The 17,797-nt window shown below is 33.9% G+C and overlaps 3 protein-coding genes across 3 annotated transcripts; 1 reads left to right on the plus strand and 2 right to left on the minus strand.

Annotated features, from left to right (window-relative positions):
• Positions 1–159: 159 nt before the first annotated feature.
• LOC149388009 (blue copper protein 1a-like) lies at positions 160–2,438 on the minus strand. The gene is made up of 3 exons (XM_089622321.1): positions 2,421–2,438; positions 923–974; positions 160–539 (listed from the first exon to the last, which is right to left on the minus strand). Exons 1-3 carry the CDS (start codon positions 2,436–2,438, stop codon positions 160–162), a joined length of 450 nt encoding a protein of 149 aa, XP_089478447.1.
• Positions 2,439–7,744: 5,306 nt separating this feature from the next.
• Positions 7,745–11,379, plus strand: LOC149388010 (transcription factor ABORTED MICROSPORES-like). The gene is made up of 8 exons (XM_089622322.1): positions 7,745–7,845; positions 7,932–8,132; positions 8,243–8,321; positions 8,405–8,473; positions 8,558–9,085; positions 9,852–10,127; positions 10,226–10,402; positions 11,212–11,379. The coding sequence occupies exons 1-8, from the start codon at positions 7,745–7,747 to the stop codon at positions 11,377–11,379; spliced, it is 1,599 nt and encodes a 532-aa protein (XP_089478448.1).
• Positions 11,380–12,845: 1,466 nt separating this feature from the next.
• Positions 12,846–15,132, minus strand: LOC149388011 (blue copper protein 1a-like). The gene is made up of 3 exons (XM_089622323.1): positions 15,115–15,132; positions 13,609–13,660; positions 12,846–13,225 (listed from the first exon to the last, which is right to left on the minus strand). The coding sequence occupies exons 1-3, from the start codon at positions 15,130–15,132 to the stop codon at positions 12,846–12,848; spliced, it is 450 nt and encodes a 149-aa protein (XP_089478449.1).
• Between the last annotated feature and the right edge of the window lie 2,665 nt (positions 15,133–17,797).

Consider the following 17,797-nt stretch of genomic DNA (forward strand, 5'->3'; position numbering starts at 1 on the left):
TTCTTATGGTCATAAAAGTATTTTACATCTTCTTGATAGCCATTTAACACAAACCAATGTACTGCTCTTTTTTTCCCTATCCACCAACGGATATAGCTACCAATAGTTAAAAATAGACCGACAGTTAAAAAAAATTCACTTTAAACCATTATATTTTCTTTACAGCGGTAGTGAAATTTGAGCAAACAGAAAAGCGAAAAAGGTTACAAACAAAACCCAATTTCCCAAGCCTTTGCTCAACAAGCAATCACTGGAGTTCCGGGCCACCGTAACCTGTGGTGGTGCGCCAGATGGCGAACCGTTCGGTACAATATCTTCCGTGGAATTACGAGATCGCCCCACTTCGATCCCGAACCTCATTCCTCCGAGGCAATGACTAACGATGCCGCATATGAACCAATATTTCCTCGCCTCAGTCAACTCGATTCTGTCGTTCCCGGTCGTGTGCATCGACAAAACTACCCCGCTCGAGTCGCACGATCTGTACGTGCTTTCGCCTACCTCGAACACGTTGTGTTGCCCTTCAACATACTTGAAAACTATACACACACCCCAAAAAATAAAATAAAAAACTTTGTAACACATGATTTTGCTATGTCTAAATGGATTTTCAAGTGTGAAAAAGGATTATACCTAGAACATCACCAACAGTGAAATTCTAGCTTTGTGACCAAGATAGATAATATCCCTGGCTGTCCCATTCATCTTCATCGCCAACAACAAACTCTTCAGATCTTACACACTTCACAAGCAAAGTTGTGTAGATTACTATGGTTAATGATAAGAAACTTAAGGTGTTGAGGGGATTTCTTTCTCTCATGACTTTCTTTTGATATATCTTGGAGGTTTTGTGGCGAGACCTTAATTTGATTTTGAAGTGATTGTGAAAAAAGCGATGGCTTATATATAAAAGGTACACTACTTGATTGTGGTTGATTGTTTCCTATGACTTGTTCCTGCAACTTGATGAAAGCCTGCAAAATTGTTTAGTAATAATGATAAGATTAATATACAAATAATTTAGATCAGAAAATTGCGTGTTGTACTTGTACCAAAATTGAAGAAAGAAAGAAAGAAGAACTGGGTCTCGCCCAAAAAAGAAAGAAATTGAGATCTAGTGAAAAACAATTTGATACTACCTATATTATTTTAATATTCGTTGGATCATTCTGGTCCAGTTACACACTTTTGTTCTTGTTTTTTTTTTTTTTTTTTTTTTTTTTTAATTTTAGTTTTACTTTCTGTTTTGTTTTTGTTTGTTTAAAAAAAATATATATATATTGTGAATGAAGTGTAAGTTACCATTGTTTTTTTTTTTTTTGACAATTTCAAAGGCAATATGAATATAGCGTTTCTTTCTTGAAATGTTCAATAAAACTGCGCAAGTTTATCGTAAAGATTCGTTTAAATTCTTTTGAATTTGTTTTCAAATTCATATAGTACATTTGGCACATTCACTATTTTATTCTTCGTTATTCATTTAATTGAAAGATTTTTTTTTTCTTCTGATGAAGTGTAAAAATTATATATCTTTATTGTTTACAAATTACGACTCGGTTATAAATTCTACTATACATAACGTGTGTGGAAAAGAATTAGTCATTTCCAAAACGCACTTTTTATATAAGAAATTACCCACTTGAAATTGACCCGTCACAATACATAAGAAAATGAAAAGAAAAAAACGATACAAAATTAAATGATAATGATGGGACTTCCTAACATTATACATGTGGCTCAATCCCCACTGCAGCATTTCAAAAAAAAAAATGATGGGACTTCCTAACATTATACATGTGGCTCTTAATGGCATGAAGCAGAAAGCAATTATAATAGAGTTATGCTATTTGGCACAACTCACGAGTGGGAACGATCCGCTCGTGAGTTGACACGTGGCAGTTAGTGGCCACGTGTCAACTCAGGGGTGGATCGTTCCCACTCGTGAGTTATGCCAAAAATCGTTTCCCATTATAATAACCTCAATTGGGTCGGGGCATCCGTTGACTGCCTAGCCCGACCTTCTTATTAATGATTTTAAGCTGGTATGGCCCGGCTTGAAAAACAATAAGGCCGAATTAAGCTTGTTTAAGGGAATTACATGGGCTTGAGCCCTCACACCCTGAAAAAAAGTCAAGCCTATCTCAACCATTTTAGAATAGACTATAAAATATTCATTTTTAAAATAAAATATTCTTTTTTAAAATAAAATATATACTTATACATAAAAACAATTCTTCTTCTTTTATTTTTTTTGTAAGAATAATTTTTATTTATAAAACATGTTTTTAGACTTTGATTTAAGTTTATTATTGATGATATAATTTTTAAGATTAAACAAAATATATTGTAAGGATTGAAAGTGAATATTACGCTTTGAGCTTTTTTTTTAGATTTTTTAAAGTTCGGGCTCAAGCCCGTACCTCATCCCCAAAGGTCATAGTCGTAGTCCAAAGTTAGGTTTTATATCACTCTTCGGGATCAACCGCCCATAAAAGAGTATGGGCCATGCTTGAGTCTTGGCCTCCACTTGCCTTGAGAAAGAGCACGAGCCATGTTCATCCTCATGCTTGAGCTTTTTTTTTATATAAATTTTTTCAAGATCGGACTCAAGCCCGAACATCATCCCCAAGAACCATAGTCTTAGTCCCAAGTTAGGTCTTATGTCACTCATCGGGCTCAACCGCCTATAAAAGAGCACGGGCCATGCTTGAGTCTAAGCCTCCACTTGGCTTAAGAAAGAGCACGGGCCATGCTCATCCATAGGCTTGAGCTTTTTATACAAATTTTTAAAGCTCGGACTCAAGCCCGAACATCATCACCAAGAACCATAGTCTTAGTCCCAAGTTGGGCCTTATGTTACTCCTCGATCCCAACCCCCCATAAAAGAGCATGGGCCATGCTTCAATCTGGGCCTCCACTTGGCTTGAGAAAGAGTACGGGCCATGCTCATCCCCATGCCTGAGTTTTTATTGAATAAATTTTTTAAAGCTCGGACTCAAACCCGAACCTCATGCCCAAGAACCATAGTCTTAGTCCCAAGTTGGGCCTTATTATTGGGAAGTCACATGTTGGTATCAAACACAAACAATCGGTCCAATACCGATTGTTGAGAAGTCACAAGTTGGTATCAAACATGAACAATAACTCTGATACCAATTGTTGGGAAGTTACAAATTGGTATTAAACACGAAAAATTGTTCTGATACCGATTGATGGGAATATAGGTTTGGTATCGGACACGAACGATCGCTCTGATGCCATTTGATGGGTAAATTACTTCCCTGACGTTAATTACCATTCCCATGTATTGAACACGAACAATCGTTTCAGTATTTCTTATAGGGTAATCAATCTCTTAACCTTTGGAATATGGTTACTAGTGTTGAATAGAAGAAGATGCGGACAATCGCTAATATTCAACGTAAACAATAATTACTAGGATACTCAAAATTATTCAACAACATATCAAATATTTAGACAAGCGTAATCAAGATAAACCATAAGACCATTTAATTATACATACATTTCGGCTCAGTTATAGATCTTCCACGCTCCTAGCTTTGGATCTCCTTGCTTTTGGAATTCTTCTGCGGCTCCTTGCTCTTTGGGTCTTTGAATCTCCAAGATTTCGGACTCCTCGGCGACTCATTTCTCTTTGGATATTTCGGTTCATCAATTGCTCGTTTATTGATCGAAACTAGAGTCTTTTAAGATATGTAATCTCCGGAAGAACAGAGACCAAGGTGTGGGTCAACTCTTTTCTCACTTATTATTCCAGCGAGGTGTCAGAATAATTATTTCTTTCTTTGGGAAGTGGTATGTACGAATTTTCCAACTTTGGGAGAGAGAAAAAAAACATCCAGACCAAAGGGAGAGGGGTTGCTGAATTTGTAGTGTGGAATAAGGCTTAGTTGGGCGATTTTTGCACTACCCAACCCCTTATTTATAGCTTTCCAGCTTACCATAGAATATGCAATTTCCTGATTTACTTTTATCTTATTCAAATTAGTGTGAGATGATTATTTTATAAATAGAACAAATAAAATATACTATAGATAGTTTAATAAATAAAATCACTTTAGAATATATTAATCACGTAACTGGATCTAAAATCACATATGTGGAACACAAGTGAAATGTTGATCACTTGGGGGAAGCATTGTACACATTTGATATGTGTATCATTTAAGCACCGTTACGACACACTAATCAAGGTCGCTATAATGATCATAGTGAGATCTGGTCTAAATTCTGAAGTGATCACGGACTTCTAGGTTGTATTACTGAGTTCTTTGACTCATTCGGTAATGCCTACTTGTAGATGCCTAAATACGTATGTCTCGGGAATTCAAATATGATCCGAGCGGAAAATGATTCACAAATACGAATCCAGCATTCTTGAAAGAAGGTCAATGTTCACTCATCTAAGAGTTGATTCCATAACCAATTGACTACGCGCATTTTCGTAGTAAGTACATATAAAAAAAAATCTTTTGTTGGAGAAGTAACGATACTTAGGGCTCATATATATCGAGAAATGTATAAGCATAAATATATGTAACTGAACTCCTCTTATGGTATTGTTTTTATTCTGGTTGCCTTATATTAGATCTGTTGTTGTTGAATGATTTTAAGTATCCTGATAATTATTGTTTACACTAAAGATTAGCGATCGTTCGCATTTTCTTCTATTCCGCATTTCTAAACATATTGTAGGGTTAAGATATTGGTACCCAATAAGAAGTATTGAAACGATCGTATGAGAACCGTAATTAACTCCTAGTGGAAGTAATTTACCCAACAATCGGTATTGGAGCGATTGTTTGTATCTAATACCATAACTTGTACTTCACCAACAGTTGGTATTAGAGCGATTGTTTGTATTTAATATCAACGTGTTTTTCCATCAATTGGTATTAGAGCTAGAGTTAGATTCTCCCAATTTACCATTTGACTCAAGAATCATGATTTTCGATTTACAACCTTTATCAAAATATAAGAGATATGTTTGATCATTCAAAGCTAAAATTATTCAAGAACATGTTCGTAATTATCAAAATAAAGTTAGATTCATTGGTTCGATGAAATATGGACTATGTTCATAATATTCTATATGGGAATATTTTATTTACTTTGATCAGTTATAAATTAAAAAAATTTATTGGATTTGTTTTATGATTGAAAATCCTACTTTATAAGGATATCAAATAAATTTGTTCTGATTTGTTGTGAATCCTCTTTTTAAAGAACTCTTGTTTTTTTAAATAAAAGATTTTGTGTTCTGAAATAAAATATTTGAATTTTTAAAGGTTTATAAAAGATTCAAAGTCTATATTCATTGTCATAACTAAATACTCTTTCTTAGGTTATAGCCATATTTAAGGTTTTATTTTGTTTATTTCCGGATTTCTTTTTAGAGAAATTAATATTGAAAAATCGGTATTTATGGAAAGTGGGTATTTCAAGAATTTTTATGTCATCAAACTTTTTTAAGCTTAAAAGTGTTTTTCTTAATGGAAAAAGAGTTTAAGGCCCACACTTAAAAGAGTCCGTATCGAAGCGGACTCTGTTGCAGAAGCTGAACTCAAGGCTGTCCAGATGGCCTTGCTCTTGGCTAGATTCCGAAACATCAGGCGTTTGGAGATAGAGGGTGATAACAAAATCGTCATGGACAGCTTGGCGGGATCGAAAGACAGCCCTTTTTAGTCTGTTATTCCTTTGTTTAATTCAGCTTTAGAATTAGCAAAAGAGTTTGTTGATGTTAAGTTCTTGTGGTGTAGTAGGACATTAAATGGAGTTGCATAGCCTTTGTAAATGGGTTGTGAATTCTGAAGTTTTTGGGTTTTGTGAGTCAGGGAAGGTTCCGCCCCCTGTGCGGAACGCTTTGACGTTTGATCTTGTTGAATCTCCCCCCCGGCTCTTCTTACGAATGAGTTGAGAGTTCCTGGGGGTGGTCTGTTTCAAAAAAAAAAAGTAATAGGGGATTTTTCACATAAAAAAAAAAAATAAAAAAAGAACAATCATCACGTTTAAAAAGAGGTCAATTTATAATTTTGACTACAGAAAAAATAAATAACGGTATTATATATATGTAGTAGTACTATTAGACAATATCATCGTTTATGACTTATTGTTCTAAAAAAATTAATTTTGTTATATGTTGGTTAGCTAGCAAGGTTATTTGCACGTATGATAATTATTAAATCAGCGTTTGCCTTTTCACGTGCAGAAAAATCACTAACAATACGGATCCATGTATAACATATAGATGTATAAGGAATGTACACATATGTTGCAAGATTGTTGTTTAATATTTGATTATACTAAAAATAGTGCTTTGGAACAGATATAGTTTTTTTTTTTTTTTTCCAAAGAAAGTGTATCGTCAATTAATTAACTAGACTAATAACAGACTATACTATACCTAACTAAAAGAAGAGACTTTAATGTGTATATTGTTTCCCAAATGCGAAACAAAGCTTGAGAGAGTAGTTGGAAAATGAAACAAAATATTAAGCCAAAATGTACATTAAAAAACTTCAGCGAAAGCAAAGGTAGTTAGGGTTTTGTAGGCAATAAGTTGGGTCATGCAGATATCACCCTCTCATCATTACCAACTAAAAATATTTTTTTTTTATTTTCTTATGTATATATTTATTTCTCTCTCTTATCTTCTCGTCTCTCAAGTATACTCTCTAACAGAAAAAGTAAAAGGAGGAGAATAAAGTTTTGTTACATAAAAGGAAATTTATTCTCAAAAGGGGGAAATTTTTTCAATTTAGGATGAATAACGTAGCACCATTTCAGACTTGTTCATAAGCATAAAATCAAAGAGTTAGATTTAGGAAAAACGTGACATGCGACATATATAAAGTAGTTGGAAAAACTTAATACCAATTCGTCTATATATAGTCGGGGTTAAAGTTATAAATTTCAAGCCTTGAATATAATATATATGTTTCCTTCTGTGAACTTTTCTTACGCGGTTTTTTTTTTTTTTTTTTTTTTCCGTTTCGGGTTCAAGAGTTCGAGAGTAGTTGAGACATGAAATATATAAAATTAATCCCCAAGCGAGTGAAAAACTTAAAGGTAGTTAAAGTATAACGCCACACTTTTAGGTCATGCAATATGGTCCTGCTATCACTTTCTGATTTTAATTATTTTTTAAATGATAATTTGTATACCCTTGAATACTTAATTGACAAAGGATAGAGGGTGTTATTTATATTTAATTCGTTAATAAAATCAGTCTTTCATGCCATGCTTATAGTTCACCTACCAATATCATATGGCAATTTAAGAGGTTAATGTATATTATGATTTCTTTTTAATTTGTTTGTTTCTCTATTTTCTGATTTTCGCTATGTACTTTTGGTTTTGAAAGTGGGGTCTACAATACATAGAGTGATTCGAAGATTTATCATTCTTGTATGTACACACAAACACACACCGAAGGCACATATATATATATATTATATATACATACATACACATATATATATATGTATATACATACGCATATATATACTCATTTACATATATATATATGGAGGTCTTCCTTTGTATTTTCTGCTGCCTATATATTCTGCTTGTTATTCCAACCTGCCTATGCTTTTATTACTTGCTTCCTTCAACCAAAAGAGGTAGCAAAGTTTTTCATTACCAAAAAAAAAAAAAATGCGTATATAATTAGGGTTAGCTAGTGGTAGATAATATTCTCATTGATTTATTTATTGCAGGTGATATGTACATGCTTATGCAAAACATGATGGAAAGTCTTAGACCTCTCGTGGGATCAAAAGGGTGGGACTTTTGTGTCCTATGGAAATTAAGTGAAGACCAAAGGTTATATATAAATCAATCAAGTAGAGAAATATATATGATTAAAATGTTATATTTGTGACATTATTGATGGCGTCTTATTGTTACAGATTTGTTGAGTGGATGAATTGTTGTTGTGGTGGGGCTGAAACCTCACAAGAAGCGAATAATAACAATAATTGTGGAGATGAAGAACTTCTTTTCCCAGTTTCGCCACTCATTCCATGCAGAGACACCATGTTTCAACACCCAAGAACCAACTCTTGTGACCTTCTTTTCCAATTGCCAACTTCCATGCCTTTGGACTCTGGGTATGTATTTACTATAAATTCATTTCACTTATTAAGTACCATTATTAGCATGCAGATAATGATTTTGTATCATAACTTGACTTTTTCTTTTTTCCTCTCCAAATGAACAGAATTTATGCACAGACGTTGATATCAAACCAGCCCAGTTGGCTAAACTCTTCTAGTGTCACAGGCTCCCATTTTCTTGAGGTTACTTCTATCTAGTAAATAATTAATTATAACGATATTTATTGTAGATAAAGGAATTTACTAACTTAATAGTAATATTGCAGGAATGTAGTGGGACCAGGGTTTTGATTCCAATGGCAGGAGGGTTGGTTGAGCTTTTCGTTAACAAGCAAGTATGTTCACAGTCAGTCACACACATTCGTGAATATGAATTACATGTTTCAAACTAATTAATACATATTTATTTTATTTCACAGATACCAGAAGACCCAAACGTGATTGATTTCGTAACGTCGCAATGCAACATATCACCGCCACTACTCGATCATCATCAAAACGACGCAACGACGGCAAGCTTCATCATCGACATGAACGATCAAATAATCCAATCGTCGAGAGCGTTCGTCATGAACGACGAGTCGGACAAAATAGTGGACCCCACAACAGAGACAGCGACAGCAGAGAAGCCACCGGTGTCGCCGGCGACGGCGTTCGAGGGGCTGAACCTGTCGCCGTACGACATCCCAGTGCAGTTCGGGGCGAGAAACGAGGCGTCGTTTTTGGAGGCGGAGGACAAGGGAGCGAAGAGAGGGCAAGAACGGTCGAACTCGATGTCGGATTGCAGCGACGAGGAAGACAACGAAGGGAATAAGCAGCACGGAAGCAGAAAGTCGTCGTCGGGGAAAGGGCCGCAGAGCAAAAACCTTGTCGCTGAAAGGAAGCGCAGAAAGAAGCTCAACGAGAGGCTCTACACTCTTAGGTCTTTAGTTCCGAATATTTCCAAGGTAATTAAACCAACTTCATCTCATTGTTTTTATCACTATTTTCACTATATATGTACTTGCCATTAACATAGAAAATAATTACTCCTAAATATTTTATAAAACTCGGATTTAGAAATTTACTTGTTTTATGACTATTTTCACTAAATGTTAAAAAAAATAGCTCGATTTTTATTTATTCGTTGTTGAGGGCTTTGAAAAAATAATCTGAAAATCATAAATCAGACCAAAATGATTGTTACTAATCTAGTCCCCCCTTTTTTTTTTAATCTTAAATTCGTTCTTAATAAACAGTCCAGTTCATATTGCTATATTGAAACTGATGTATAGGTCGGATTGCGGACTTGTTCCGAGACTTCATTTTGTCAATAATTTTTTGTTTAACTTTAGTGCATTTGAACTTAATATTTGGTGCTGAATATATCGAGTTTGAGTTAAATATATTAATTTTCAGCATGTTTTTTTTTTTCATCACAACTAATGATAATTTATTTAATTTAGATGTTTTTTAGTTAAACTATTAAAATAAAAATTATCGTGTCTTAAACGGTTAAAGCTAGAACAAACGGTCAAAATGGATTTATTGCTCCATAATTTTGTTTTCTTATTGGGGTGGTCTCAATTTATCCAAACCATTTAAAATGATCCGGTCGTCCCATTTGATACCACATAGATGTGCTCATATTTCGTAACTTAAAGAATCTTAATTGTTATTTAAACTTGGATCATCCGTACACATTGTTTATATTTTTTTTTTGTTGACGAATAGTTGGATAGGGCTTCGATTCTTCGTGACGCAATAGAGTACGTGAAGGACTTGAAAAGACAAGAAAAAGAGCTTCAAGATGAGCTCGAGGAACTTTCCGTGATCGACGGAGCAAACGGAAAAAGAAACAATCCCAAGTCTGAGATTTTGAATTTTGGGGCCGATTCCGAGTCCCCTAACATTTATTCCTTTGAAGCATCGGGTAACAATGAGATAACCGCATCGAAACAAAACCTCGACTCTGATACCACTGCGAATGACAAGGCGCCACAAATGGAGGTAGAGTTTGGTAGTAAATAAATATATAAATTCTAAAGGCAATACTCAATTATGTTTACTAAATACTTTTTTGTTTATTTAATATGATTTATATATAGCCCCAAGTTGAAGTGGCTCAAATAGATGGGAATGAGTTCTATGTGAAGGTGTTTTGTGAGCACAAGCCCGGGAGATTCGTGAGGCTATTGGAGGCTCTGAACTCTTTGGGACTAGAAGTCACTAATGCCAATGTCACCACCTTCAGAAACCTTGTGTCTAACGTTCTCAAAGTCGAGGTATGTTCCTTTGGTTAACTCTTATTTCTTGTGAAACAAGTTATTATTATTATTATTGCTTTGGTTTTTAATTTGTCAAGTTATGAGTTTTGACGTAGACATGGTAGTTTATAATTAGATATCTTGTTTTAAGCCGTGTTTGAGTTTTTGTGTGAGAGAGAGAGAGAGAGAGAGAGAGAGAGAGAGAGAGAGAGAGAGAGAGAGAGAGAGATGATTCTCTTTTATTATTAATATGACATTTGTAGTTATTTGGTAGAGGGTAAAAAGAAAAAGGGTGAAGGTTTTGGAGGTATTGTGAAATTATCGGACTCAGCATTTTTAATTCTTCCAATTTTAAAAGAAAAAATATTGTTTTGTGCAAATATACTTCTAAATAATTCATAGATCTATCATTTTTCTCTCATCTATATCAAACACAACTAAAAAATATTTAATCATTTCTTTTCTTTTTTATTCCTTTCTCTTTCTTTTACAAGAAGCCATCCATTCACGTAACATTTTAGTGGTCATAATGACTTAACTTCTGTACTATGGTTTCATTAAATAAGTAATAATACTTATTAGAAAAAAGCGAGTGACCAGATTGATATGTAACTTAGTTTGCTATTGATAGCAAAGTAATCAAATAACCTTCAAAATCTTTAAAATAGTCTTATTTTTACCTATCATCAGTGAAATCATAAAACGTGGTTATTTGCTTTTTTTTTTTTTTTTTGTAAAATGTAACAACTAGTTATCAATATCTTACTTATTATAATGGGATATGAAATCAATTTCATTTGTTTTTATTCTTGTTTCTTGGGTGGCAGAAGAAGGATAGTAAAATGGTAGTCCAAGCTGATAACTTGAGGGATATCTTGTTGGAGTTCACAAGGAATCCATCAAGAGGATTGTGTGACATGTCTAAACCCCCTGAAAATGGAAATGGAAGTCTCCTTGACTATCAACAACACCTTCATCACCAACAAACCTACTGATTATTTATTTATTTATAATTTCACATCATTGATGTTTCTCTCTAATTATTCAGTACACCTTAACTAATATCTGTTGACAATCATTATTCTATTAGTTTGTTTTCGGTCTTAATTTTCTTTAATTAGTTATTGATATGTATATGCTGGTAAGACGTCATTTTAGGCTTTACTGGTGCGAAATGACTTACTAGCCTTCTTTCTGAGAAGAAATTACACATATACCTCTAACTTTCAAATATTCGATAAATATCTTATTTTTAAATTTAAGATGATATTGCCTTATTTTAAATGAAACTGTAAACGGAAAATTAAATGAAACTATAACATTGAGAAAAAAAAAAAGTCATATAAAACTAGGCTTTTGATTGGTAGGGATGATAGAAAATTGAATGGATGGAGTAACAAGGAGGGAAGAGAAAGAAAAAGAAAATTGTGAATTATAAATTTTTAAAAAGTTGATTGGTATAATGTGATGAAAGATTAGAATCCATTCATTTGTTTGTTTGGTATAAACTAAAATAGAGAGGAATGGTTGATATTTTGTGTACTTAAATTACTAAATTGCTATTATTTTTGCAATAATAATTATAGTATTAAATTATATATATGTAATTGCCATTATTTTGTATTATTTACTTTCATTTTTTTGTTTCCGTCTTTCTCGATCTTTCTAAATTGAGAGAGATACTTTTTTTGTGGGTGCCACGGAAAGCTAACCATGCTCAATCCTTTCATTTTGTTTTCCCTCCTCTCTACCAAACAACACAATAAATTTATTTTCATAGTAAAATCCCTTCATATTAATCAATCCTTCCACTTTCCAAATAAGAATGAGAAGTGATCTATTGTTAGCTTATGTAATTTGCACTCTCTTTCAGATGACAAATGAGACAGTTAAGGTTACGGATCTAGAGAGAGCGGCATCGGTGGGGGCATAAGGTTAATTTAAGTATAATCAATTTATCATTTTATTATCTTTAAAATTATATATGAAAAAATTATGTAGGCGATTAACAGTTTCATTAAACTACAATTTGATGTGTATATATATATATATATATGTGTGTGTGTCATGATCACACGCGTTACCGTGTCATATATAATTCAATTTCGCCATCTGATTTAAAAAAAATAATAAATTTAATATCACCATAGCATATATTTATATATATATATATATATATATGTCATGATCACACGCATTACCGTGTCATATATAATTCAATTTCGCCATCTGATTTAAAAAAAAAATAATAATAAAAATATCACCATAGCATTCTACAGCCAATCTAGTGTGTTACAAAAAATTCTTATGGTCATAAAAGTATTTTACATCTTCTTGATAGCCATTTAACACAAACCAATGTACTGCTCTTTTTTTCCCTATCCACCAACGGATATAGCTACCAATAGTTAAAAATAGACCGACAGTTAAAAAAAATTCACTTTAAACCATTATATTTTCTTTACAGCGGTAGTGAAATTTGAGCAAACAGAAAAGCGAAAAAGGTTACAAACAAAACCCAATTTCCCAAGCCTTTGCTCAACAAGCAATCACTGGAGTTCCGGGCCACCGTAACCTGTGGTGGTGCGCCAGATGGCGAACCGTTCGGTACAATATCTTCCGTGGAATTACGAGATCGCCCCACTTCGATCCCGAACCTCATTCCTCCGAGGCAATGACTAACGATGCCGCATATGAACCAATATTTCCTCGCCTCAGTCAACTCGATTCTGTCGTTCCCGGTCGTGTGCATCGACAAAACTACCCCGCTCGAGTCGCACGATCTGTACGTGCTTTCGCCTACCTCGAACACGTTGTGTTGCCCTTCAACATACTTGAAAACTATACACACACCCCAAAAAATAAAATAAAAAACTTTGTAACACATGATTTTGCTATGTCTAAATGGATTTTCAAGTGTGAAAAAGGATTATACCTAGAACATCACCAACAGTGAAATTCTAGCTTTGTGACCAAGATAGATAATATCCCTGGCTGTCCCATTCATCTTCATCGCCAACAACAAACTCTTCAGATCTTACACACTTCACAAGCAAAGTTGTGTAGATTACTATGGTTAATGATAAGAAACTTAAGGTGTTGAGGGGATTTCTTTCTCTCATGACTTTCTTTTGATATATCTTGGAGGTTTTGTGGCGAGACCTTAATTTGATTTTGAAGTGATTGTGAAAAAAGCGATGGCTTATATATAAAAGGTACACTACTTGATTGTGGTTGATTGTTTCCTATGACTTGTTCCTGCAACTTGATGAAAGCCTGCAAAATTGTTTAGTAATAATGATAAGATTAATATACAAATAATTTAGATCAGAAAATTGCGTGTTGTACTTGTACCAAAATTGAAGAAAGAAAGAAAGAAGAACTGGGTCTCGCCCAAAAAAGAAAGAAATTGAGATCTAGTGAAAAACAATTTGATACTACCTATATTATTTTAATATTCGTTGGATCATTCTGGTCCAGTTACACACTTTTGTTCTTGTTTTTTTTTTTTTTTTTTTTTTTTTTTTAAATTTTAGTTTTACTTTCTGTTTTGTTTTTGTTTGTTTAAAAAAAAATATATATATTGTGAATGAAGTGTAAGTTACCATTGTTTTTTTTTTTTTTTTTTTTGACAATTTCAAAGGCAATATGAATATAGCGTTTCTTTCTTGAAATGTTCAATAAAACTGCGCAAGTTTATCGTAAAGATTCGTTTAAATTCTTTTGAATTTGTTTTCAAATTCATATAGTACATTTGGCACATTCACTATTTTATTCTTCGTTATTCATTTAATTGAAAGATTTTTTTTTTCTTCTGATGAAGTGTAAAAATTATATATCTTTATTGTTTACAAATTACGACTCGGTTATAAATTCTACTATACATAACGTGTGTGGAAAAGAATTAGTCATTTCCAAAACGCACTTTTTATATAAGAAATTACCCACTTGAAATTGACCCGTCACAATACATAAGAAAATGAAAAGAAAAAAACGATACAAAATTAAATGATAATGATGGGACTTCCTAACATTATACATGTGGCTCAATCCCCACTGCAGCATTTCAAAAAAAAAAAATGATGGGACTTCCTAACATTATACATGTGGCTCTCAATGGCATGAAGCAGAAAGCAATTATAATAGAGTTATGCTATTTGGCACAACTCACGAGTGGGAACGATCCGCTCGTGAGTTGACACGTGGCAGTTAGTGGCCACGTGTCAACTCAGGGGTGGATCGTTCCCACTCGTGAGTTATGCCAAAAATCGTTTCCCATTATAATAACCTCAATTGGGTCGGGGCATCCGTTGACTGCCTAGCCCGACCTTCTTATTAATGATTTTAAGCTGGTATGGCCCGGCTTGAAAAACAATAAGGCCGAATTAAGCTTGTTTAAGGGAATTACATGGGCTTGAGCCCTCACACCCTGAAAAAAAGTCAAGCCTATCTCAACCATTTTAGAATAGACTATAAAATATTCATTTTTAAAATAAAATATTCTTTTTTAAAATAAAATATATACTTATACATAAAAACAATTCTTCTTCTTTTATTTTTTTTGTAAGAATAATTTTTATTTATAAAACATGTTTTTAGACTTTGATTTAAGTTTATTATTGATGATATAATTTTTAAGATTAAACAAAATATATTGTAAGGATTGAAAGTGAATATTACGCTTTGAGCTTTTTTTTTAGATTTTTTAAAGTTCGGGCTCAAGCCCGTACCTCATCCCCAAAGGCCATAGTCGTAGTCCAAAGTTAGGTTTTATATCACTCTTCGGGATCAACCGCCCATAAAAGAGTATGGGCCATGCTTGAGTCTTGGCCTCCACTTGCCTTGAGAAAGAGCACGAGCCATGTTCATCCTCATGCTTGAGCTTTTTTTTTATATAAATTTTTTCAAGATCGGACTCAAGCCCGAACATCATCCCCAAGAACCATAGTCTTAGTCCCAAGTTAGGTCTTATGTCACTCATCGGGCTCAACCGCCTATAAAAGAGCACGGGCCATGCTTGAGTCTAAGCCTCCACTTGGCTTAAGAAAGAGCACGGGCCATGCTCATCCATAGGCTTGAGCTTTTTATACAAATTTTTAAAGCTCGGACTCAAGCCCGAACATCATCACCAAGAACCATAGTCTTAGTCCCAAGTTGGGCCTTATGTTACTCCTCGATCCCAACCCCCCATAAAAGAGCATGGGCCATGCTTCAATCTGGGCCTCCACTTGGCTTGAGAAAGAGTACGGGCCATGCTCATCCCCATGCCTGAGTTTTTATTGAATAAATTTTTTAAAGCTCGGACTCAAACCCGAACCTCATCCCCAAGAACCATAGTCTTAGTCCCAAGTTGGGCCTTATTATTGGGAAGTCACATGTTGGTATCAAACACAAACAATCGGTCCAATACCGATTGTTGAGAAGTCACAAGTTGGTATCAAACATGAACAATAACTCTGATACCAATTGTTGGGAAGTTACAAATTGGTATTAAACACGAAAAATTGTTCTGATACCGATTGATGGGAATATAGGTTTGGTATCGGACACGAACGATCGCTCTGATGCCATTTGATGGGTAAATTACTTCCCTGACGTTAATTACCATTCCCATGTATTGAACACGAACAATCGTTTCAGTATTTCTTATAGGGTAATCAATCTCTTAACCTTTGGAATATGGTTACTAGTGTTGAATAGAAGAAGATGCGGACAATCGCTAATATTCAACGTAAACAATAATTACTAGGATACTCAAAATTATTCAACAACATATCAAATATTTAGACAAGCGTAATCAAGATAAACCATAAGACCATTTAATTATACATACATTTCGGCTCAGTTATAGATCTTCCACGCTCCTAGCTTTGGATCTCCTTGCTTTTGGAATTCTTCTGCGGCTCCTTGCTCTTTGGGTCTTTGAATCTCCAAGATTTCGGACTCCTCGGCGACTCATGTCTCTTTGGATATTTCGGTTCATCAATTGCTCGTTTATTGATCGAAACTAGAGTCTTTTAAGATATGTAATCTCCGGAAGAACAGAGACCAAGGTGTGGGTCAACTCTTTTCTCACTTATTATTCCAGCGAGGTGTCAGAATAATTATTTCTTTCTTTGGGAAGTGGTATGTACGAATTTTCCAACTTTGGGAGAGAGAAAAAAAACATCCAGACCAAAGGGAGAGGGGTTGCTGAATTTGTAGTGTGGAATAAGGCTTAGTTGGGCGATTTTTGCACTACCCAACCCCTTATTTATAGCTTTCCAGCTTACCATAGAATATGCAATTTCCTGATTTACTTTTATCTTATTCAAATTAGTGTGAGATGATTATTTTATAAATAGAACAAATAAAATATACTATAGATAGTTTAATAAATAAAATCACTTTAGAATATATTAATCACGTAACTGGATCTAAAATCACATATGTGGAACACAAGTGAAATGTTGATCACTTGGGGGAAGCATTGTACACATTTGATATGTGTATCATTTAAGCACCGTTACGACACACTAATCAAGGTCGCTATAATGATCATAGTGAGATCTGGTCTAAATTCTGAAGTGATCACGGACTTCTAGGTTGTATTACTGAGTTCTTTGACTCATTCGGTAATGCCTACTTGTAGATGCCTAAATACGTATGTCTCGGGAATTCAAATATGATCCGAGCGGAAAATGATTCACAAATACGAATCCAGCATTCTTGAAAGAAGGTCAATGTTCACTCATCTAAGAGTTGATTCCATAACCAATTGACTACGCGCATTTTCGTAGTAAGTACATATAAAAAAAATCTTTTGTTGGAGAAGTAACGATACTTAGGGCTCATATATATCGAGAAATGTATAAGCATAAATATATGTAACTGAACTCCTCTTATGGTATTGTTTTTATTCTGGTTGCCTTATATTAGATCTGTTGTTGTTGAATGATTTTAAGTATCCTGATAATTATTGTTTACACTAAAGATTAGCGATCGTTCGCATTTTCTTCTATTCCGCATTTCTAAACATATTGTAGGGTTAAGATATTGGTACCCAATAAGAAGTATTGAAACGATCGTATGAGAACCGTAATTAACTCCTAGTGGAAGTAATTTACCCAACAATCGGTATTGGAGCGATTGTTTGTATCTAATACCATAACTTGTACTTCACCAACAGTTGGTATTAGAGCGATTGTTTGTATTTAATATCAACGTGTTTTTCCATCAATTGGTATTAGAGCTAGAGTTAGATTCTCCCAATTTACCATTTGACTCAAGAATCATGATTTTCGATTTACAACCTTTATCAAAATATAAGAGATATGTTTGATCATTCAAAGCTAAAATTATTCAAGAACATGTTCGTAATTATCAAAATAAAGTTAGATTCATTGGTTCGATGAAATATGGACTATGTTCATA

The sequence above is a fragment of the Urtica dioica genome, chromosome 8, assembly GCF_054948205.1.
Source record: "Urtica dioica subsp. dioica isolate 48M chromosome 8, U.dioica_male_clone48M_v1_H2, whole genome shotgun sequence".
In the NCBI taxonomy this organism is placed as follows: Eukaryota; Viridiplantae; Streptophyta; class Magnoliopsida; order Rosales; family Urticaceae; genus Urtica; species Urtica dioica.